The following is a 23,362-nucleotide window of genomic DNA, read 5'->3' on the forward strand; positions in this document are numbered from 1 at the left end:
CAAGAGTGCAGACAATGATATCATTAACGGTTGAATTATTATAGTATTGTGCTTCCCTGCTTGGCTCATTCAATCTGGGTTTTTGGCCCTGATGAACAGAAGTATGACCTCTTTAACGTCCCATATGTACCTCTGAGAGACTTGCCCACCTTTTACGTTCTGTTTTTGCCCTTGCTCTAACTTTTTTGTGCTCCTAGCATCTAATTTACAATGAGCTTCTGGTTTAAATGGTTTACAAACCACTGCATTTTAATTTTATCTGAATTTCACCCAACTTTTTTGGAAATGGGACATAATTTTGTAACCTTTGTCACTGTGTTTTTGATACCAATGTCTGTGAATGTCTGTTCAGATTTTTGAAGAGGAGCACAATATTTGGTTTCTGGACAAAGGAGGGGCTCTTGTTGCTGTGAAGCAGCCATCTGTGCCAACTAGACATTTGTGGTATGTCCATTTAGAGAACTTTTTTGGACAAGTTTCCTGTCTTAAATTGCTTTTCCAATTTCCTATGGCTCTTGTAAGGTTAATCCAACAGTTACAGTTCCAAAAAAAGTGAATGTGCATATTATATGTGACACTTGATCCATTTAGTGATGCACTTTGACTATGGCTCTTAAAAAAAAAAGAAAAAAATCATAGCCAATCTAATTTGAGGGTTTTTTTTCTTCCCCAGACCACTTATCATTAACAGCCAGCACCCCAACCCCCCACCCCCACCCACCCCAGCACCTCCTTTTACTGTTTTCATTAACATGTTGCCTTCCTCTTGCCAAATCGGGTGCCTCGCTTTGCCTCCGTGCAGGCTAATCCAAGTGAGACCAGATCTGTGTGCTCGCTTTTGCAACAATTTTGAAATTAGTTTTAGAAGCAGTGAAGTGTAGCCTTTTTGTCTCCCAACCAATTTAAGTGCGATGGTAGAGGAAGTGCAGAAAAAAAAAAAGACTGATATAAGTATCTCCACAGTCACTGTATCGCAGCTTTCATAGGCAGCTTTAGCTTAAACAGTTGCCCTGACTGAATCTCATAACAGGTGCATGTCAACGCTTTTTCTGTTGTTAGTGCTTTTAGCCAAATGAAGGCAGTGGCAACATGGGACGATCTTCTGAGCACCGGCCTCAGTGCTGTTTCAACCCACGCCACACTCGGGTACTCCTAGTTGTTCTCACTTCAGCACCAGTGTTGATATACTGTCAGGATCAATGTAGCCCAAGACCCGATGATGAAAGCTGTCCAATCTTTTGTTCCCGTCTCCTTCTCCCTCTGCACTTTTTTAGTCAAAAATGAAACAGTTCTATTCTGGTCTTGTGTTTTTTTTTCGCCTCTGTGTCAACTTTTTATCCAGGAAACAATGATGTTGCTTTTTTTCCTTTGACACTGAAACCTTTTCTTTGTTCACGTCTTCCAAAAGCAGTTTTGTGCTTCTTTGTTTTAATAAGTAGGCGGACTCTCTTAAATTCCCTTTCAGTGCCTCAGCCTTTAATATTTACCAAACGCTGCAATAGCTAATTGCACAGAGACTCGGAGACTCCTGTGTCGAGACAAGCCAGTCATTCTGATCCCTACATAAATCCTCCCCTATGACCAGGATCTAATAGAGACCGTCTGTGTCTGCGCCGTCGCTGTTGCCGGGTTTGTGATGAGAATGTGTTCTGACGTACAATACACAGGGTCAGCTTTGACGAAGGCAGGCAGTGGACCCAGCACAGCTTCTCCTCGGTGCCCCTGTTTGTGGATGGAGTGCTGGTGGAGGCCGGGGCTGAAAACCAAATCATGACGTAAGTCCACAAAGAGCTGAATGACATGCTACAATGTGTTGATGTGATTTGAGTAAAAGCAAAGGCATTGGGGGGTCCTTGGGGTTATTTTTGCCCTCCAGAGAGGCCCAAAGGATCGAGGACCTCTAAAAAGGTCCTCAAGAGCTCTGCAGGATTGTGAGTCAGGTGGTTTTTAAGTCTCTCAAGGAAAGGGTTTATTCAAAGAAAAACTTTTAAATCAGCCTTTTTGCTGTTACACCTTTAGAATCTAATCAAATCTTGTAGAGTAAAAATAAAATGGCCATGAAAAAGCACCTTTTGAAGCTTTTTGTTCTTTATGATGATAAACTGAGGTAAGGAGCACATGAGTGACAACAGTTATAGCTAAGAATTAAAGAATGAACGGGGCAGATTTATGTAAACAGATGTCAAACACAGAACAAAATATCCATCATAGATTACAGATCAAGTCCAGTTTAATTTAGCCAAAATGACAGCTAGCTGCTGTGCTATTGTTTATTTACAGCAGCTAATGCCTCTGCTAACCCTGCTAACACAGACCTGTCTGAGGTGACACAGCGTGACAACAGGAGAGTAAAAGCTTTCAGATTTTTCTCAAATCCCTGCTTTTCTTTGTGAATAAAAAAATGAATTATATAAACCAAGTCAGACATTTAGAGAGGAACTGGAGTTGATTTTGGGGTTGTATCTTATGAGATTATTACCGTTTTTTTGTGAAAAGTCTGGATTTTTAAAAGGAACTTGTAAACATATTTATCAAAAACTCGAGATGCAGTACAGTTTTTTCCTTTGAAGTACTGTGAAGTGGAAATCTAGCAGTCCTTTCCCGCCTCACCATTGCTGATCAAAACTAATTTTATTAAGATCATCTTGCTGTTAATTCCTTGCCCGCTTTGACTTCATATTAGCAGTTTTACCCTGTTGCCAGATCGAAGCAAACCTCTTAGGGGAGCACAGTGTCATTAAGAGTAGAAGTGATACGCTCGAGTGTCACTATGTGCATTTTTAGTGGAAAATGGCACTTTATAAATAAAAAGCAGAGTTTAAGTCATTTACATCGTTTGCCTCTCGCAGCTTTTTTGGACACTTTAGCCACCGTTCCGAATGGCAGCTCATCAAGATAGACTACAAGTCCATCTTCAGCAGGAAATGCACAGAGGAAGACTATCAAACCTGGCACCTACACAACCAGGTAAAAATCTAAATCCATGCCATGCATGAAGGTGCTGCCCGTGTTAGCGTTTGTGCTTTGAAAATGCTTTTCACCCATTTATGTTGCATACAGGGCGAGCCGTGTGTAATGGGACAAAAGCAGATTTACATGAAGCGCAGGCCCGGAAACTACTGCATGCTGGGAAAGGACTACTCGAGAATCCTGTCTGCCGAGTCCTGTATTTGCAGGGCTCATGATTTTGAATGGTAAGATGATGTGGGCCTTTGTTCAGTAGCCCCTTTCTTCATAATCGTCGAGGGGGATTATGTTTCTTTCCATTGTTGCTGAAGGAGAACTTCATTAATTGCAGCTTTTGTTCTGCCGCACATGTAGAAGCACACATTTCAAAGGACGTGCTTTCTTAAAATAATATTTTTAGAGTTTTTCATTCTGTTACCTTTTAAGCAATTTGTTACTGGCAGCTGCTTCGTGTGAATGAGACTCAACAGGTCATTTAGCTAAATGCTGCGTTGAAAAAAAAAAAAGAAAAAGAAATGTCTCTTTGAAAAACCAGCTTCTCTTCAGTAGCAATTTATTTTGAAGTGCATCCATCCAGCTACCATCAAATACACTCTTCACACCATTCACATGTGCTATTTAGGGCTGTTTCTGCATCCCTGCTGTAGCCACAAACAACGTGAGTCCTGTAACTTACAAAGCTGCAGATGAAGGAAAAAAGAGGGAAACGGATTGCACAGATTAGAAAAGAAGGCTGTTTTCAGCCACACTTGGGTTCCCTGTGTTCTATAAACACTTTGTCCTAATCACATTTTTTGTTCTGAGTAGAAGAAAATGATCTTGATGATATGTGTGCTCGTGTAAAATATACAATAAAAGCTGATGTGACAAAGTTACAATCCAGATTTTCACACTCATCCTACGAAAAAGAGCAATAAATAGGGTCCATCTTCTTATTGACTGAACAACAACTGTGGAAGAAGATCTTTTATTTAAGTGGAATCATAGCCTATCCATGTGTTTCAGTAACTTTTTCCGTGTGTTTTCCAATAATCTGATGAGTTTGGGATGGTTTTACACAATTTGCTCATAATGTCTGTCTCCGTATGTCTGTGAGCTCACCGTGCTCGTAATTCTGTTCAGACCATGTGGGCGTGTAAATAGTTTCAATTTGTATGCAAATCCTAAGCGGTTGTGTTTTTTTATCTTGTAATGACAGAGAATGGAAAAAAAAAAAACATTTCAACATACAGCAGTTATGTAAATAGCGTTTGTAGATGTGCAGAGAGTGAGTGCTAATTGGTTCCTATTGAACTAGTCGAAAGTTTTTAGTGTTTTTTTCATTTGTTTGTTTGTTTGTTTGTCTCAGTCTAATTTCTGTCTTGCTGTTTTTCTGTCTGAGTCTGCCTGGCACAATGATCAGCTAAGTGCGTACATATTAACGTTATATTAATCAGTTCAAAATGCCTGCAAACTGTTGTGCACGTAATGTTCTGCATACTGACCAGCTGGCACCGAACACTGAGTCAAATCCCAAGTTTCCTTTACCGTCTGATGACAAGTTTCCTGAACTAAATTTGGAAATCTGGAATCTTGTAGCAGTTGCTCATTTTGTTTCATTTGTTTCATTTGGTTTGTTCCAAGCTGACTCTGTTATGATTCATTTGTGTCATAAAAAGCAGAGCAGACCAACCACGGGCTGATGGTACACATGAGATTTTAGGATGACTAAATCCATCTTCTGATCATGCTTTGAAAAAGAAAGCTCATGACTCATACAAGCAATGTGTGTGCGTGTGTGTGCGTGTGTGTTTTTAAACTGTGAAACATAGTCAGCATTCAAGCTTCATAAAGGGCAATGGTCGAGTATAATCCCTGATGAAAATCAACAAAATGCTGATTAAAGTCACACTTACGCTAAAATCTTTAACTGGAACTCTTCGTGTCCCCAAACCCTGAAATGACTGAGCTCATGAACTCATTGGGAAAGTGTTTACCAAGGTCAGGATAGATTAAGGCTACGTTCACACTGCAGGCGAAAGCGCATCAAATCCGATTTTTTTGACCCTATGCGACCCATATCCGATCATGGTGTGACAGTGTGAACGGCACAAATCCGATATTTTCAAATCCGATCTGGGTCACTTTCGTATGTGGTACTGAATCTGATACATATCCGATGTTTTAGAAAGCGACTGCTGTTTGATGGTCAAGTCGCATTAAATCCGTCTTTTACGTCACTGACACAAGACAGACGCTAATTATCAGCGCCGGAGAAGACATCGTGAACGCCTCCTGGCCATCCAGTGTAGATGTCAGTGAAACTGTTGGGAAGACAACGTGAACATTTTATTTGTACTGTATAATCTGCAGATTCTGACAGAAATCTGCAGCTATCCTTTGAAGCACCGCTCCTCTAAAACAGCAATAAGGATCATTATTAGGTTATTTACATTATTATGTAAATAACAAAATAACTTAAAGCAAAAATTGGGAAACGTAAAGTCCAAAGTCTTTATATTAAGGCCATCAGTCAAACAATACTGTTTGCTCTGGGTCTAAACAGAGCGTGTTGTGTGTGACGTCTTCTTTTGCGCATGCGGCCGCTTTGAGCGTTCACACTAGAGCGCGTTTGCTGTCGCATTTTATTTGTAGTGTGAACGAGCAGACAAAAAAATCGGATTTGATCAAAAAATCGGAATTGAGCATTAAGACCTGCAGTGTGAACGTAGCCTTATATATACTAAAACTTGGACTTCTGTAAGACCAGATGTCCACTGTGCAAGTCTTGCCCACTGGTGGCCATAGAAAGATGACCTGACTTCTGTCCCCCAGCGCCTAGCTATGGAGGATCTTGAACATGTAAATGGTAATACTGGGAGTTATTTAGGCTTAACAGGATTATGCTGTTTTAAAACATTAGGCAGAGCCAATGTAATTTCCCCTACCTCGGCCTCCTCCGCTCCAGTTAAGTTAAGCTAATCGGCCCCTGGCTCCATGCGCCACTATGAAAGTGGCTTTGACCTTCTCATTATTACACATGTATTAAGATGCATTTCATGGTTATTTTGTTGACTGCAAAAGTGTTATTCTGAACATAAAGCACATCCTTTGTCCTAGGCTGTACTCTGTGCCGACCTTTTACCTATTTGCCAACATGCGCCTGTGTATCCAATCAATCTTGGCAGCTCGCTAATGAGAAGTTCACACTGTTGTAATCACGCATTCATACTGGACTAGTCAGCGACAGGCTTGTTAGTTTTGTTTATTTGTCCTGCATTGCTAACTAATTAATAAATCAATGTCGTGAGCATTATTAGAGTGGACACTTGCTTACTTTGCTTTGTTACATGTAAATCATGTCCTGACTGGGAACATTGACAGGCAACTTGAGAGTCAGTCATCCTTAAAGATGGTGGCAAACCTTTGCCTGCAGATTGTGTTTCCACACCCACAGATTCACGCTGCTGTGGTACATTCGTGAGCAGCAGCAGCCTTAATCAATACTTAATAATGATGCGTCTCTGTGTCAGACAGGCCCCTGGTCACCAGCTATGAACAGAGATAAGATGTAAATGGGGAACACACTGCAGGACAATAAGTCCCTTTTCACATGCTGATATTGATCAGGTACCGTGTGGATGTTCTTTGTTGTGTAACAGTGATTATGGATATGAGCGCGGCAGCGACGGGAACTGCAAGCCAGCCTTCTGGTTCAATCCTTCCACCGTGTCCAGGAGCTGCAGCCAAGGCCAGAACTATTTCAACAGCACAGGGTAAGGACTGTGGGATTTAGTACTAATTCACATTTAAAAGAATATAGTACAGGTGTATGCTGCGCACATTTATGTAAAATGTTTTTGTGAACAAACAGGTCATTTCGGAGGACTTTTCCACAGTAGGATGTGTTTTCATGGCAGATAGGGATCATAGATTTAATATGATCAGTGGAGCAGAAAGCCGATGTTCACAATCTGGTCCCAATGTGGGGATTTAAGCTTTGGCTTATCCTCATAAACATGTCCAGGAAAGAGCTTTGAAATCAGTAACATTAACCTTAATCCTACCAACTCTGGTGCTCACAGGACCCAGAGGTAAACCATTCATTATATTTCACAGGTGGTTTATTCGAAATGTTTTATGTTTTGTTAATACATGTCAGTCAGTTGGTTTCTAATGACTTCTTGTCTCTGTTTTCTGTTGCTGTTTTAATTTGGGACTATGCAGCTTTAGTAGATGAAGCTGTTTATTGGGGTCATGTTCGTCACAGGTCATAAACTGTTGGTGAGTTTGGGGTCCACTCTCTGTCGTTTTAGAGGATAATTTCAAAGGGAATTTCTCCTCATTTTCCAAAAGTTGATTTTATTAAAACTATAAAGAGAGACAAAGAAAGGCACTATCAGATCTGCAGCTAGAACACGATAATTTAGGTTATAGCAGCAAAACCTTTGAGGTCAGTGAAGCACGGGTGGGTTTTACTGCCCGTACTTACACTTTCTCTCCCAGAAGAAGATTGTTTTATTCTTTAATTCAAAAAAAAACACTGATCGTAAACATCCTCTGGACATGTACAGAGGACGACTAGTGGATATACTGGACAAAGGATTTTGAAATTGAAGCTGCGAGGCAGAATGAAAAGAGGAAGGCCTCGGAGAAGAGTCATTGATGTATTGAAGGAGAATATGGAGAGAGTTGGATCGACAAAAGAGGATGCAAGAGACAGGGTGAGATCAAGGCAGATAATCCACTGCACTGAAAGAAGAAGAATGTTTCACAGTTATTGTGTGAGGTTACTAAACGCCACCAATCAATCAGTGAATACTGACCATATCTGGTCAATTGACGATTGAGACCAGGGTAGTAATTCGGCAGATCCTTAAATGGAAAACCACTGCAGTATATCATGTTAATGTTCAAATACTTCAATTGGGAAAAGTCGTATATTTGCATTTTTGACGTGATCGTTCATTTTCCATTACAATCCATTTTTCTTTGTTATGTCACAGAGATGTGACCTTTTTGTTAGTTTGGAGGCGCCCTGAGGACCGACACCTTGCAAAGCTTAATCACAGTGGGAGTGTTTTATTCACTGCCACTATGATTAAGCTTCCCATGGTGTCTCAGCCTTTGACACAGCTTGTGTTGTCAGTTGTCATCCTGTCTGGGAGCCTGTTCAGACACAACAGCTGTGCTCTGTTTAGTTCAACAAAATTCTCTGTAAAGCTCATGCAGCATAGAGGGATAAAATACTTTGATTTTCTTTCCAAAGGTACCGCAAAGTGGTGCTGAACAACTGCACGAAAGGAGTGAAGGAATTGTACACACCCAGAAAGCAGCAGTGTCCCAACAGACCCCCGAAAGGACTCTTGCTGACCACCAAAGATGGCAAACTCACTGCCAGCCTGGGCAGCAATGTCACCTTCATGGTGCATTTGGATGAGGTGAGAACAAATACATCTACATTTAGCTACAGACCTGTCAACTTCAACGCTAATTTATTTACCTCAGTTTTTGCTTAAAGCTGCAATAACAGAATTCTGGCCACCAGGGGGCAGAAAAACATATTCAGGTGAACTGTTCTGGATACTTAATATCTTTTGCAGTTGCAGTTATAATGAATTTGTATCTGTGCTTTGGACCATATAAGGGATAAAATTCAAACACGAGAGTTCCTTAATTCTACCTTTAGCAACTAAATGTTCCACTTTCTTCACAACTTTAGATAAATTATCTTGTTCTTCTTTAATTAGGTAGGCAATATGCACGCTATATGTTTGAACTCATTATTATGAAGTGAATGTTGATTGCACAATTCGATATCGTATTCAGTTTGGTTGCCTGTATGATACCCACTTTAACTGGCAGTTCTGTCTGTGAATGGGTGGTGTAAAATTGCTTGGAAAAAAATTGATGCTAAATTGAAATAAAAAGTCTGATTATCATAAGAATCCAATAAAGGTCAGTAAAGGAAGACCTTTAGAGAGAGCTCCGGTAAAGATTTAAAAAGCAACGCTGTGCTGACAGTGTTGCTACTTGGTCACCACAAAAATGCTAAAAAACACAAAACAATGCAGAATTATTATCCAAAAACAACCAGATATGTTTAAACAGGAAGTGAGCTGCAGCAGTGCTGCAGGGAGGAATGCAAATAAAAGTTGTTTATTGAAACTGTAAATTCAAAGTTTCATAATGTCGTATATTGAACACATTTGTTTTTCATCAAATTGCATCAAGCAGCAAGTCGCTTCACAATATGGCGCACTTCGTCACAGAGCTGCTACGTTAACCGTATCGAGAAAGTGCATTTCAACCAGACACGACTGATATTCATATTAATGGTCAACTCTCATACTACAGTGATTCTTTTGTTTTGAACCACATCTATTATTTGTTCTGTCGATTTGTCTATGTATCAACTTACATAAAATTTGAAATTCATTGTTTTTCTTGTTTGTTTGTTTTTTAAATTAAATCATTGATTTCCAAAATTATATATACAGTAATGAAAAAGTTTAGTGAATGGAGTTTGGAGGACTCTGACTGACTCTGTGAAAAACTAAGTACACTCACTGCACTTAGACAACGCCACAATCTTTCCTGGAACGAAGGTCTCTGAGAATTCACCCCAAGGTCATATTGTATTGTAATCAGAGAAATTAAAAAGACTCGATTATATTAAATGTTGAAGTTTATGAAAGTGCAATTAGAAGAATACTGAATGAGTGTGGCTTGTTTGGAAGGGTTGAGAAAGCTTCTTCTCTAAAGAGAACATGGCAGCTAACGTGTTTGGCCATTACAAACACAGCATATCAGCACAAACACCTCATACTAACTGTGATTGCAGCCATGGCGGGCGGGTGATTTGGGCTTGTTTTGTAACCACAGGACCCGGGTACCTTTCAGTCACTGAGTTGAGCCCCTGAACTATGCAGTATTCAAGAGTTAAATGGGAGGCAATCTGCTGTGGCAGGACCTTAAGAGAGCTGCACATAAATGAGTGCCTGCAAATCTCAATGAACTGAAGTAATATTTTAAAGTGTTCAGAATTTCTTGCACAAAGGAGTAGAATAAAGATTATTTCAAGTTATTGCTACTAAATGTGGAATTATTGGGTATACTTCAACCATGACTGTGTATTTTTATAGAGTAACTTTATCATATGACTTGGTGACAATGCTAACACTCTTAAACTCACACACTGAGCCTTCAGTTGTGCTTTTAACTTGAGCTGCAATGGTGTAGACCAGCGGCCCCCGACCTTTTTTGCACCACGGACCGGTTTAATGTCTGACAATATTTTCATGGACCGGCCTTTAAGGTGTCGTGGATAAATACAACAAAATAAAATGAAACGACCGAGACAAAAACTGTGCTATTCTGTAAATATAATTGTTACGCTCCCCTGAGGGGTCTAGGCGATGCGGGGGAAGTAACAAAAAGTGTCCAGGTCAGAAAAAGGAGTCAAGGAGGCAAAAGGGTTAAATTACAGAGTTTTATTAAAGTTTCTATTAATACTAACTAAAAGAGACAGACAAGCCGCTATCACAGTTTAAAGAAACAAACAAAACTCAAGTGTTAGTCAATAAAGTACAAAGTAAGTCAAAAAGAGTGCAGCTCACTAGCCGTAACCAAACTAATGGCACTCTGACCCAGAGCTCACCTTTCCCTGGGCTTAAATACTTTTAATTACTGATGTGAGTCAGCTGTGTAAAAGGGAAAGGTGGCACCTCAGGCAGAAGAGGTGGTGGGACACGCCCACACAGGCACCTTCAGGAGGAGGCCCTGCTAGGGCCGTAACAATAATAATAAATGCAAATTCACTGTGTAACTTTATTAGCAGCGTCCTCCTGAAATGCACCAACAACACTGAGAGTAACATCCTCCTCTCTGCCCCTTAATGCTCTCTGGTCGCTATGGTAACGCGTAAACATTTCTTTCAAGATAAGACGCACGACTACAACACGGGAAAAGACCCGGGGAAACAGAGTTAACGATAACCGGTCCGTGGCCCGGGGGTTGGGGACCGCTGGTATAGAACACAACAATGTCAGTTTTCTTTTTAGCCTAAATGTGCTTACAATGCCTGGATTTACAAATAGTGGCATTAGACACCCGGTGAATTGTGAATCATATGGAATTCCATATTGTGGGATCATTTGGTACATGTTACTTGGGAAACCCAGCATCATAATCGCACTGACGACACAGTTCCTCGTCCACTGGTGAAGTAAACTATGTTGAATGGTTGTGCTGAACAGCTGGATGCATCAGTGATTTCTTGTGTTGCTATTTAAAACTCATGTCCAAATAATATTTTATGATGTCAGGACACATAAAGTAAACTGGTGTTTTTATTACTTCCTAGCAAGCAGTAGGACCAGCTGCACTGTGGGTGGGTTTGTTCACTTACTATCGTACTTCCCTGAAACCCGAAGCACAAATCCTAAAGTACTTTCTAGGAATGTAACTGCATTCTAAACACTCTGAGGTTTAATAGAGTCAAATCCCTCCAAACCTCCGGCGCAGTGTAAGAGTTCTGAGCCAGAGGCAGACACAAAGGACCTCACCGGAGACCCTGTTAGTGAGCGAGAGCTATTGTGTTCAGAGCCAGGTCTGCCACACTGGCTGGTCACTAGGAAACTGCCTCACATGTGTCTCAGGCAGTATATGGTCTGTTGATAATAACTGCAGGCTTTACGGCATTAGCAACTGGAGTGTTTTCCTGCCACAGCGGGAACAGCTCAAGGTAAGTGCGCGTCCCCCGGGGTCCGGCCCCAGTTGTCATATTACTGCGTGATAAGTTGAGGAATGGACGCCTGTTTTCTTTGATAAAGAGTGGATTTCTGTGATGGAAAGAGGAGGGGGACAGGAAGGGATGTGGGTGGCAGAACGATGCGATAAAAGAGAAGAAGAGAAGCGCGGGGGTAAAGAATCCTTGTGGCATCAGCCCTATTTGAGAAAATTCTCAAGATGAATTCAAAGTTTAATTTATATTCATGAAGCTTGCGATGGATGTATTTCTTGGGAAGAGCAAATGGCATAAAATTTTAAATGGGAGAAGACCCTGTGGCTCATATCCATATTTAAAAAGAGGGTTAGAAAGAACTAAATAATCAACACGTTTGGGTGGATGATCAGATCCGCATCGCTTCTGATTTTGCATTGTTTAGGCAGCCGTCTACACGTCGCAGTAACTATGTTGAGTTGTCAGCTGTTAGCAGAGTGATTTTTGTTCTTAAACTATTCATGAAGGATTGTTTAAGATTTGTTAAAAAACAAAAAACAGCTCACATTGTCCTGACTTTGAGATAAGTGGGTACTGTGTGTATTCTAAATATTATTACGGAGGACGATTCTTAGAGAACTGCAGGAGTTTGACACAAATTGCACTTGGCAGCAGCAACATCATGCTAAATGCAGCAGGTACAAAGCTAATTTTAACTGGGATATGAAGATTAACATTAAACAGGCCACTTAAGAGCTATTTTTACTTTTTGACACATTTCAGGTTAGTATGATCTAAAAATATCTTTAATTAATTAATTATTAGTCAGTTATTTATTAAAAATCCCCACGTAAATACTTTAAACCCACAAACTAGGGCTGCCCTAAAGGATACCCTATTTCATCTTCCTGTTTGACTCTAATTAGGATCATTGCAGATAATCATTATGTTGCATTCAGTGAGGACTAGAACAAGTGACAGTCTTTTTGCAACCAGGGAAGTCTTTCCTCTGTTGGCCATTAGGAAAAATGCAGGTTTAAGGTTGTTTTGAATTGGCTTCCCTTTTCAGACGTGGAAGCTATGTCTAATTTTTTGTCCACTGTGTTGTTCGAAAATAAGCAATTTCTATCTGCAGCGAGCTCATTGATTACCATCTTCTGAAAAGGCTGGACATTTATGGGCCTTCACCCATACAATCACAAACAACAGTCTACATACATTCACTCAAACCTTCAAAAACTCAGCACTACTGTTTTTAGTCAGATGATTCTAGCTGCTGCTTTTGGTTTCATGGTGCTCCAGATGTTTTCAGCTGGTTAGGGGTCTGGACTCCACAGCATGTCTTTATCCTGTCTTCCTTCTCTCACCCCAAACGGTCACAGCAAATGGCCCCGCCCCTCCCTGAGCCTGGTTCTGCTGGAGGTTTCTTCCTGTTAAAAAGGAGTTTTTGCTTCCCACTGTCGCCAAAGTGCTTGCTGATAGGGGATCATATGATTGTTGGGTTCTTCTCTGTATGTGTTATTGTAGGGGCTACCTTACAATATAAAGCGCCTTGAGACAACTGTTGTTGTGATTTGGCGCTGTATAAATAAAATTGAATTGAATTGAACTGAAATGACTGCAGTCTGGCCAGTTCAGCACCCAGATGCTTACACAGCTACAAAGCCATGCTGCTGGAATAGATGCAGTATGAGGTATAATACTTCCCAAAAAAGAGGTTTCACAGACAGGATCACATGTTGCTCTAAAACCTTTTAGCATTGATGATGCCTTTCCAGATGTGCAAGATGTCCGTTCCATAGGCAGTGATGCACTCATACCATCAGAGATGCAGCCTTATGAACTGACCACTGATAGCAAGCCAGATGGCCCCTCTCTACTCGAGTCTGGAGCCTGTGACATCCATGTTTTCCAAAAGGAATCATACATTTCAATTTGTCTGACCACAGAGCAGTTTTCCACTTTTCCTCAGTTCGTTTTAAATGAGCTTTGGCCCAGAGAAGTTGGCAGTATTTCTGGCTCATGTTCACATAGGGCTTCTTCGTTGCATGATGGACCTTTAACCTGCATTTGTGGATGGCACAGTGAATTTGGTTCACAGGAAATGATTTGTGGAAGTGCTCCCGAGCCCATGCAGTGATTTCCATGGCCCGCTGTGCCCCCCCGAGGGCATCAAGATCACAGGCATCCAATATTGATTTTCAACCTTGTCCCTTACAGACAGATTTCCAAAGATTCTCTGTAAACGATGAGATATCCAGTTAATCTAATTAGTTGTAAAATGTTCATCCAGCAAAGTACCACTTACTTTCTGAGCCTGTTGTTGACCCTTTCCCAACGTTTTTGAGACGTGTTGCTGCCATCAAATTCAGAACGAGCTAATATTTTTCATGAAATAGTAAAATGTCTCACTTTAATCATTTGATATATTTTCTGTTCTATTGGCAATAAAATGTGGATTTATGAGTTTTACAAATCAGAGCATTTTACACGATATTTTTGGAACTGGGTTCTTTTTGACTGATTAGATTTATAAAACATAGTGTGGCAGATTATATCAGATGGCGGCACAAAGTGAGGACTGACTGGATAAACTGCCATCCCTCTTGGTTGCTGTCATGAATCAGATTTGGCTTCAGTTTTCCGACCCAGGCTTTGCCAGCTCTGTGCTTAAGTTGGAGAGGACAGATTGGTGACAGCATGCGTTAGAGAGCCACTGTTTTCAGTTTCATTGTTTCCTTTAACTGCTTAGGTTCTGTTGCAGCTTTCTAATTGCCCCCATAAGATATAAAAACTTGAAGCTCTGTGTCAGCTTGATATAAAGTTTTAGTCTCGTCCTTGGTTACTGTATTGATGTATCCATCTCTACATTACAAAAAGTTCAATTCTCACCAAAAGTGGCTTTCAGTGATCACACTGTGTTTCCTTCTGGGTTAATATAATCTCCCTGTGATCTGCCTAACACTTGTTTTGTCAGTCTGAATTTTTATCAGCCACTTCTCTGTTTCACAATCGTGTCACATTTGGGAGAAAATGTTCTACGGTTGTTCTCGCTCATGTTATCTTTTTGCAAAATCCATTTCTGCCCCAGTGGAAAAGCCAGATGAATCTCCTGCCAACAAACATTGTGAATATCGAACATGACAGCCATGACTACTGAGGATTTCCAGCTAAAATATTAACTGCAGCTCTGTGTAGTCACAACAGTTGGAGTACTTGCCCTGACTTGTTTAGCTAGTATCAAAAAATATACATCCTACAACAATCTGTGTAATGATCTCCATACGTATAAATATGTAAAATATTAATATGGTAAATAAACCTGCATTCACTGTTTTTGTTTTATTTTGTAAAAGTTGCCATTTTCTAGCCACTTGGGGGCAGCAGAATAAGTTGCTGTTGTTATAGTAAATAAATTATTCATTTCAGTTGCTCTAATAGTGTTTTACACAAAAACAGCACAAACACACATTGTTTTCCTGTGTAGAGTTAATTTAATTCAGACTAAGAGAAGATCATGATGACTTGTTCTTGTTTGTATTCGGACCTCTCACAAGCAGACACAATATGCATGACATCCATCAGTCAGCATCACTGATTGGATTGATTGTTGTGCACTTTAATGCTTTTAGTTATCTTTACTGTGAAACAAAGAGCACATGAAGAAATAACTGATCGCTCGCATTATTAGTAGTTTCTGCAACCCCCATGCTAAGTGCATGTTATGCATTACCGTCATTAGCAAATAATTTCCATTAACATCGCCTATACAGATTGATTTTAAGGTTGCTTACACAAATAGCAGCTGGATTTATTAGTAGCATCACTTTCAGATTGTATATCAAGACTAAAATCAATGAATCAGTCTTTCTGGAATCAGAATCTTACGATGCTACTGTTCCTTTGTTTAGTCTTTACCAGTTTTATTTATTTAAAAAACATTTTATACATTTGGTGCTTTTTGAAACCAAAACAAACCTGAAAGGATTCTTGGAGCTTTGGAGTGACACCTGTCACCTCACAGCTCTGTTTGTAATGTAAAACTGTATCGCTCCTCGCAGTCGTCCCTGCTGTAATCGGTTTAGCAATATTTTCTATTTAACTGGCATTTTTAGAATTTGTCTAGTCTTATTATTACAGTGCAAACATGAATCCACTGTAGGAGGAACATGACGTGCACTCTGCTGTCAGAAATAGCCTGGGCGATGTTCCAAAACGATTCACAGCTTTTATTGTCACACAGCACGCTGATACTGTAGATTCAGGTCTGACACACACCTGAACAAATGCTGGTCTCATGTATCCAAACCCCTGTCCACATACAGCAGCTGTTTCAGTGCAAACCCACAGTCTCAGGGTTCCAGCCATGATGTGTTTGGATTTGCTCAACCCTGAGAGATACACGAACACAAAGAGTGACATTTAGAGAGACGGGTCAGCATCGCTCTCGTGCAGATTAGTGAATCCCGCTGTGGCTGATACAGCGAGGAGCGTGAACAGAATGGCCAGCAGACGCCGAGAAGAGCTGAGTGACATCAGCACCACCGAGCCCGAGTCTTGTTTGCATGCCAGCTCATTACACTTCGAAACAATACCCGTGCTGTCAAACCCTGTTCTTAGCTTTTCTCTATTCTCTCCAGCCACTTATCACAGATTTCATTTTCCAGACAGAGTGACATGAAAAATCCCCCAAAGCCCACCAAACCTCCTGTGTTTGAACACACGCAAGCACACAAAGGAGTGACTGGTAGTGAGGGATGGAAAGAGCAAAGGAGCAGGAAAGAGAACAATGAATTTATTTGGTTCTAATGTGAGTTTTGGCAGAGCTGGCATGCTAATGCGGTGTTACAAATTAAGATCCCAGTTGTATTGTGCTACGGTGTGCCAAGGGGAGGCTGGGAGTTTGACTTCACAGGCCTGAGAGGATGAGTTCAGGTTTGGTCGCCGTGGCAGCTGGAGCCACCAACACTTGCGTTGTGTGTTTATCCACCGACGGTGCCAGATGTGATTCTCAGAGGAAACTGTGCAGGCAGCGGAAGGATCGCACATCCTGCAAAGGCAAACACGGCGGGACGGGATCACAACACAAACTCACATGTGCATACAAAATTTATTTTTCTCCTCTTCTGCTGCACGTGCCACAAAGCAATGAAAATAATTTATATACAGCACTTTTATACAATTCAATATGATTAATATATTAATAAATAAAACTTTGAAGTCATTTCACTCTTGAGTTAACTTGCAACAAATCATCCGCCTGCAAAGATGCTTCGAAGAGAATAAGCATGATCTTTTTTCAGCCTTTAATAGCAGAATGTTTATGCGTTTGCTCTGCAAATGAATTCTTTATTTGCTAAATTTGAGCAAATTAAAGAGCATCAATTATTGTTTGGTAAAACTAGTCTTTCTGCTTAACTGGTCAGACAAAGCTTTAGGAAGCAGTGACATGAAGAGAGTAAACACTAGTGCTTAATCTGAGAGAAATGACTCAAAGAACATTTGTGAAACTGTGTCATTAGAAGTAATACTTGGAAATAAACAGACACAATATAGTGACTGTCCTGTCCTTTTTATGTACTATAAAGCTGCAGGGAATTTGTTTTGTGCCACCAATGCAAAGACGAGCAACCTTGTAATCTTGCTGTCGACTTAAGTTATATAAAGTATATCTGTATAAAAAGGCATAGTTAGTGTTTAAGTTAAGAACACGTAAACTAGTTGAAAATTATCTTCCATCTCTTGTGAACTAAGATCACAAATCACACTGGATTTCCTGACTGAACTTGTTTTTTTTGAATGCTCATGAATCCGTTTCAGGTTTGGAAATAGAAGGTGGTGTTTAAACATCGGGCAGGTGCTGCAGAAGAAGCTAAAGAAAGGCTGACAGCTCTCAAACATACCTGAAACAGTGTTTTGTTGAGGTCACCCTTAAGGAATATTTTTTGTTGCACTATTTGGACTTTCTCTGCCTAACGTGGATAACTGCTGGTGATTCCAGAATTTTTGCCTTCAGACTGCTGCTCTTTTAAATCTAAATGGTGTCCAAAAATGGCTGGAACAAAATCATCTTGTACTGAATTTAAAAAAAACCTGTTTCTATGTGTTTTTCGATTAGGAAACAAAATTCATCTGATGATTTTAAAATCAACCTAGGGAACGAAGAAATAAAGGAGGTCAAAGATTTTAAGTTTTTAGGAATAATCTTAGATTCACATCTTAAATTTGACAAGCACGTAAAGAAGATTTCTAAGACGGTCAAGGCTAATCTGAATTGTTTTAAGTTAATTCGACACTATATACCCACTTCAGCAGCTCAGTTATTTATGCATTCTATGATATTTTCGCATTTTTCGTATTGTATGACAGTTTGGACCCAAGCAGCACCATCTACAATTCAGCCTGTGGTATCCTTATATAATCAAACCTTAAAAATAATGGATAAAAAATCGGTCCGGTGGCATCATTGTCACATTTTACAGAAATATAACTTTCTTAGTTTTAAGAGTTTTAATCATTGGTGTTATCTTAAATTAGTTTTTAAATGTATAAATAGGATGGCCCCAGAGTGTCTCAATAGATACATTCAGAGACAAGACAGTAATCGTGTTACTAGGAGTAAGGTGAACGGCAACTGCAAGATATTATATCGCAGATCTACATTCGGTCAGTCAGCTTTTTCTATAAAGGCCTGCCATCTGTGGAACACACTTCCAACCGATATCAAACTGATTACAGACATTAGATCCTTTACATTGAAGGTTAAAGTGTGGTTAAAGGGAAACCAAAGTTGTAGTCATTTTATCTGATGATTTTAATTTTATTTTAAATTATTGTCTATCAATTGTAATTGTATTTATGATGTAATTTGGTTTTATGAAAATGTATGTTTTATTGTAGTATGTATTTATTTAGATTGTAAGCCCAACAAGGGACAATTGTTGAAAATTAGCAGTAGCTATAAACCTATGTGCGCTACATCAGTCTCATGTCTTGCACTTGAACTATGTTTAACTGCACTGTCCCTTTTAAATAAATAAATTCAAATAATGTCCCACACACATCTGATCGAGGTGGAGGAGTTGCGACCATCTTCAGAAATCGCTACAGGTGTAAAAAGGTTTCATTCAAATTTTATTTTTCCAGTTTTGAACTGTTACTGTCTAAAATAGCCTGTTCTCCTACTGTGCACAATAATATACAGGGCCCCAAAATACAGTAAGGACTTTATAAAGGAATTTGCTGCATTTCTGACTGAAGTCCCGATAAAACATGGCTCCTTTCTTATTGTCGGGGATTTTAATATTCACGTGTGCTGTCCAGAAAAGCGCATGGTTAAAGACTTTTTGAATCTTACTGATTCTTTTAATTTAGTTCGATGTCTGTTCTGCACCCACACAACAGTGTGGCCACACTCTCGATCTAGTTTTAGTGCACGCATTGCCTGTTTTTAATCTGAAAGTCTCTGACCCTGTTTTCTCTGATGCCGGTTCTGTTTGACATCTCTTTATCTAGAAATGGATTCAGGGGGCATGTCCCTGTTCAGCCATCTCGTTTGTTAAATTCTTTCACTGCAGCACGGTTCTCCGCCTACTATAATCAGGTCTCCATTCCTGACACACTCCAAAACGTAGAGGAACTCAGTTCTTGGTTTCATACCTTGGCTATTGTTGCCTCTCTAAAAATCAGGCATCCTAAGACTAAGTTTGAACCCTGGTTGAACGATGAAACCCGTGGTGTGAGGCGTGAATGTCGTAGGGCTGAGCGGAGATGGAAAAAAGATCCCTTACAGGTCTCTTTACAAAATTTAAGCGAGCGCTGGGCCTTATATCAGCATATAGTAAAAGAAGCAAAGTGGAAATACTTTGCTAACATTATTTTGGTAAATTATGGGAAACCACATATATTGTTTAAGCCCTCTTTCTGCTCTCAGTTTTGAGCCGTCACATGAAATGTGTGAAAAGTTTCTGCACTTCTTTATAAACAAGGTAGCCTCGACTAGGGTGCAGATTATTTTGCCCACATCTGACCCCTTTGATCCTCCAATTTGCTCGGCTGTCTTTCAACAGTTTGAGTCGGTTACTCTTGCTCAGCTACAGGAGGTGGTGGATCATCTAAAGCCTGTAGGCTCACCTTATGATGCTCTCCATCCCTATTTTCTGAAATAAGTTTTTTCTACCACCTGTTCAACTATTTTAACCATTTTAAATAGCAGCCTTACCGCAGGTGTGGTTCCAAAGAATTTCAAAGATGCAATTGTGCAGCCGCTTCTTAAGAAACCTGGGCTAGATACAAACGCTGTTGAAAACTTTAGACCAATATCTAAGCTGCCATTTTTATCTAAAGTCTTGGAAAAAGTAGCAAGTAACCAATTGATCCTGTACTTGAATGCGCAAAATATTCAGGAGATTTTCCAGTCTGGTTTTAAAGCAATGCATAGCACTGAATCAGCACTTTTAAGAATTTTTAATGATATATTTTTATCATGTGATTCTGGTGAAAGGCTCATTCTTATCTTACTCGATTTAACTGCTGCATTTGACACTGAAGACGATGAAACTTTAATCTCGCATTTGGAGCAGTGTGTCGGTGTAACAGGTGTGGCTCTGAAATGGTTCAGGTCTTACTTAACAAATCGAACCTTCTCAGTTCACTTAGGAAACTGTGAGTCCTCCCGTGCTCCGCTGTCTCATGGAGTACCGCATGGTTCCATTCTGGGCCCTATCCTGCTTTCACTTTATTTACCTCCCTTAGGCTCAATTTTTAGGAGACACAGACTCTCTTTTCACTGTTATGCAGATGACTGTCAGATTTATGTTCCTCTTAAAAAGAAAGAGGGGTCGTCTGTAAATCGTTTGCAAACATGTCTGGAGGACGTCAAGTCGTGGTTGGCGCTAAACTTTCTTTGTTTTAATGACTCTAAGACTGAAGTAATGGTGTTCAGACCTGCCTCCACTGCTGTTCAGTGTGTTGATTTGCAAACCCTGGAATCATTTTGTAAACCAGAGATTGTAAATCTGGGTTTTAAAATGGATCCTGAACTTAAGCTTGAAAGCCAGATCGGGTCGGTTGTACGGTCTAGTTTCTTTCATCTGAGGCAGCAAAATTAAGCACTTTCTTACGAGACAGCAATTTGAAACAGTAATCCATGCCTTTGTAACCGTTCGGCTGGATTACTGTAATTCGCTTTATTATGGGGTGAGTCGACCTTCTGCTTTTCGACTGCAGCTAGTTCAGAATGCCGCTGCACGTCTTTTAACTGGCACTCGTAAATGCGAGCATATCACCCAGTTTTATATTCACTTCACTGGCTGCCCGTGCATTTTAGGATCCATTTTAAGCTGCTTGTATTTGTTTTAAATGTTTGTCCAATGCTGCCCCTCTGTACCTCTCTGAGCTTCTTCATCCATACATACCTTCCCGGCTCCTCAGGTCGGCAGACCAGCTCCTCCTGAGCGTGCCCAGGACTAATCGTAAGCTCAGAGGGGATCGGGCGTTTGCTGTAGCAGCACTAAAATTGTGGAATGAGTTGCCTTTACATGTTAGACAGGCACCTTCCTTATCTGTTTTTAAATCACGTCTCAAAACATATTTATTTACTTTGGCTTCCAGCACAGCAGGATTTGTTGATGTCTCTTAATATGTTTGTTGTTAATTATATATATTTTTTTATTTTTAAGGTATTCTGTATGTAATTTAAACTGTTTTCTCTTTGTTTTATATTTGTAGTACTTTGGTCAACATTGTTGGATGTAAAGTGCGTTATAAATAAAGATGCTTTGCTATGCTACAGTTTGAAGCACTGATTGACATGTTAGTAGATATCGAGGTTTACAGATTAGTGGATATTGGATCAGTTCTCTTAGTCATCATGTTTGGGTGAAAAGATGTAAAGCAACTTTTCAAACAGCCAGATCATCAGTGCCAGACAGCCTGATGGGAGCATCGCTGAGGTGGCTTGAGGAGTGCAGCTGGTCAGCTTGATCTGTGGGATTTTACAGGATCTGCTGCTGACATCTTGCTGCCAGAAATGCTGGGCACTTCCATTCATTCAGCCACTGGGTGTGTCTTATGGCAGCATACAGCAACAAGCATACTTTATCTCTCTTCATTTATGCAAATAGTGAAATTCAATCATGTGACTATTGTCCACGGTCAATCATAATCACAGTTTTTTTATTTGGATTATTAGTAGGTTGTTAAAACTTTTATTTCACGTATAATTATTATTGAAGCTCATCTCCTTTTCTTCATCCTAATGGCATCATGGTCATTGTGTACTACACCAGAAAGGCTCCTGGTCTCCTGGGTGGGGCCTTTCTGCATGAAGTTTGTGTGTGTTCCTTTTGCTTGCATGACTTTCCTCCATGAACTTCAAAGACTTGCATTGTAGGTTAATTATCATCTACTTCACATCGATGGCTATGTGTATGAGCTAAAGCACTTAATGTGTACAGAGACGGACTGTCTTTAAATGTAAATTTAAAGAGCTTTGAGGGGTCATTAAATCAGCACAATATAAAAATGTCAGTTGTTCCATTTCATCTTTTATACCTACGATTTCACCAAAAAAACAAGTTCTTAACAAGTGCTTTCAGAACAGACTGAAATGTAAGCCCCTAAAACTTTGAATTTGCCCTCACAAGCATACTTGAAGTGCTTTAGATTAATGAGCTATATTTGGCTTTAGTTGAATCCGCCCCATGCCAGCCTTCTCTCCTCAGGGAAGCAGACTCTCCTGACTCACTCACAGCCTGCTTCCCGGCCATGAATTGGATGTGATTGGTCAGTGTTAAAGCGCAAATAACCTCACCTGCTGATACTTTGTTACCATTCTGTGTTATTAGTTTCACAATCTCTTTTAGCACTTTGCACCATGCTGCTGCATGATTGCGTTCTTGCGTCTGGTCAACAAAGTGCTGCTTCTCTCAGTGTGCTCATGCACCTTAAGTTTGAGGTATGGTTTAAGATGCCATTGTTTTGATAAAATCAGATTAAAGCCACACTGTTGTATCTAACTTGTAGTGGCTCCACAGTGTTGTGGTTTATGTGTTTGCCTAGGAAGGGAAATATCCCCTGGTTTGGTCCTGACAGGAGGCACAAAGCCCTTGACGTGTGTGTGTGTGTGTGTGTGTGTGTGGGGTGGGGGGGCATTTGGCATAAAAGTCTGCCAAGTGAAATATGAACAACTACCCACTGTGGGAACCCCTGAAAGTGTAGAGCAGCTGAAAGTGACTTCTAAATCTAACTGGTGTTTTAACATAAATAAAGAAAATAACACAGAACCTAATGGAGTTATATTCGAAATACAGTGTATTTTCTAATTTACTTACAGGACTGTTCCAAAACAAAAAATACTCCCGAGAAAAGGCCGTGGGTTTGTTTCAGAACGCTCTTTGAAAAAAAATGTTTATTTCGTGTTAAAATATAAACAAAAGTTCAACCCAATCATTTCTTACAACTTAAACATAAACAAAAGTTAATTTAATCTGATTCCACAAATTCAAAAGTGATCATAAGTTGGGCACCAGTTTAGCTCCGTGCATTGGCGGCCATATGCCATACGGCTGGGAGCGGCGGTCCTGGATTCAAGTCCGACCTGCAGCCCTTTCCTGCGTGTCTTCCCCCTTCTCTCTCTGTCTTTTCTTCACTGTATCTATCAAATGAAGCTCTTAACCCCTTAATTAATGA

At 40.1% G+C, this 23,362-nt stretch overlaps 1 protein-coding gene across 1 annotated transcript in view; it reads left to right on the forward strand.

The window, feature by feature from the left end:
- Nucleotides 1-23,362, forward strand: part of sorcs3a (sortilin related VPS10 domain containing receptor 3a) — a 258,449-nt gene that overhangs the window by 178,341 nt on the left and 56,746 nt on the right. The window contains exons 13-18 of the mRNA XM_084930166.1: nt 353-444; nt 1,668-1,775; nt 2,850-2,967; nt 3,061-3,194; nt 6,609-6,722; nt 8,216-8,387. Of these exons, the coding sequence (XP_084786292.1) occupies nt 353-444; nt 1,668-1,775; nt 2,850-2,967; nt 3,061-3,194; nt 6,609-6,722; nt 8,216-8,387 (738 nt within the window). The remainder of the gene's footprint in view (nt 1-352; nt 445-1,667; nt 1,776-2,849; nt 2,968-3,060; nt 3,195-6,608; nt 6,723-8,215; nt 8,388-23,362) is intronic.

This window comes from Perissodus microlepis, chromosome 6 (genome assembly GCF_051167445.1).
Source record: "Perissodus microlepis isolate ML-2025 ecotype Zambia chromosome 6, ASM5116744v1, whole genome shotgun sequence".
In the NCBI taxonomy this organism is placed as follows: domain Eukaryota; kingdom Metazoa; phylum Chordata; class Actinopteri; order Cichliformes; family Cichlidae; genus Perissodus; species Perissodus microlepis.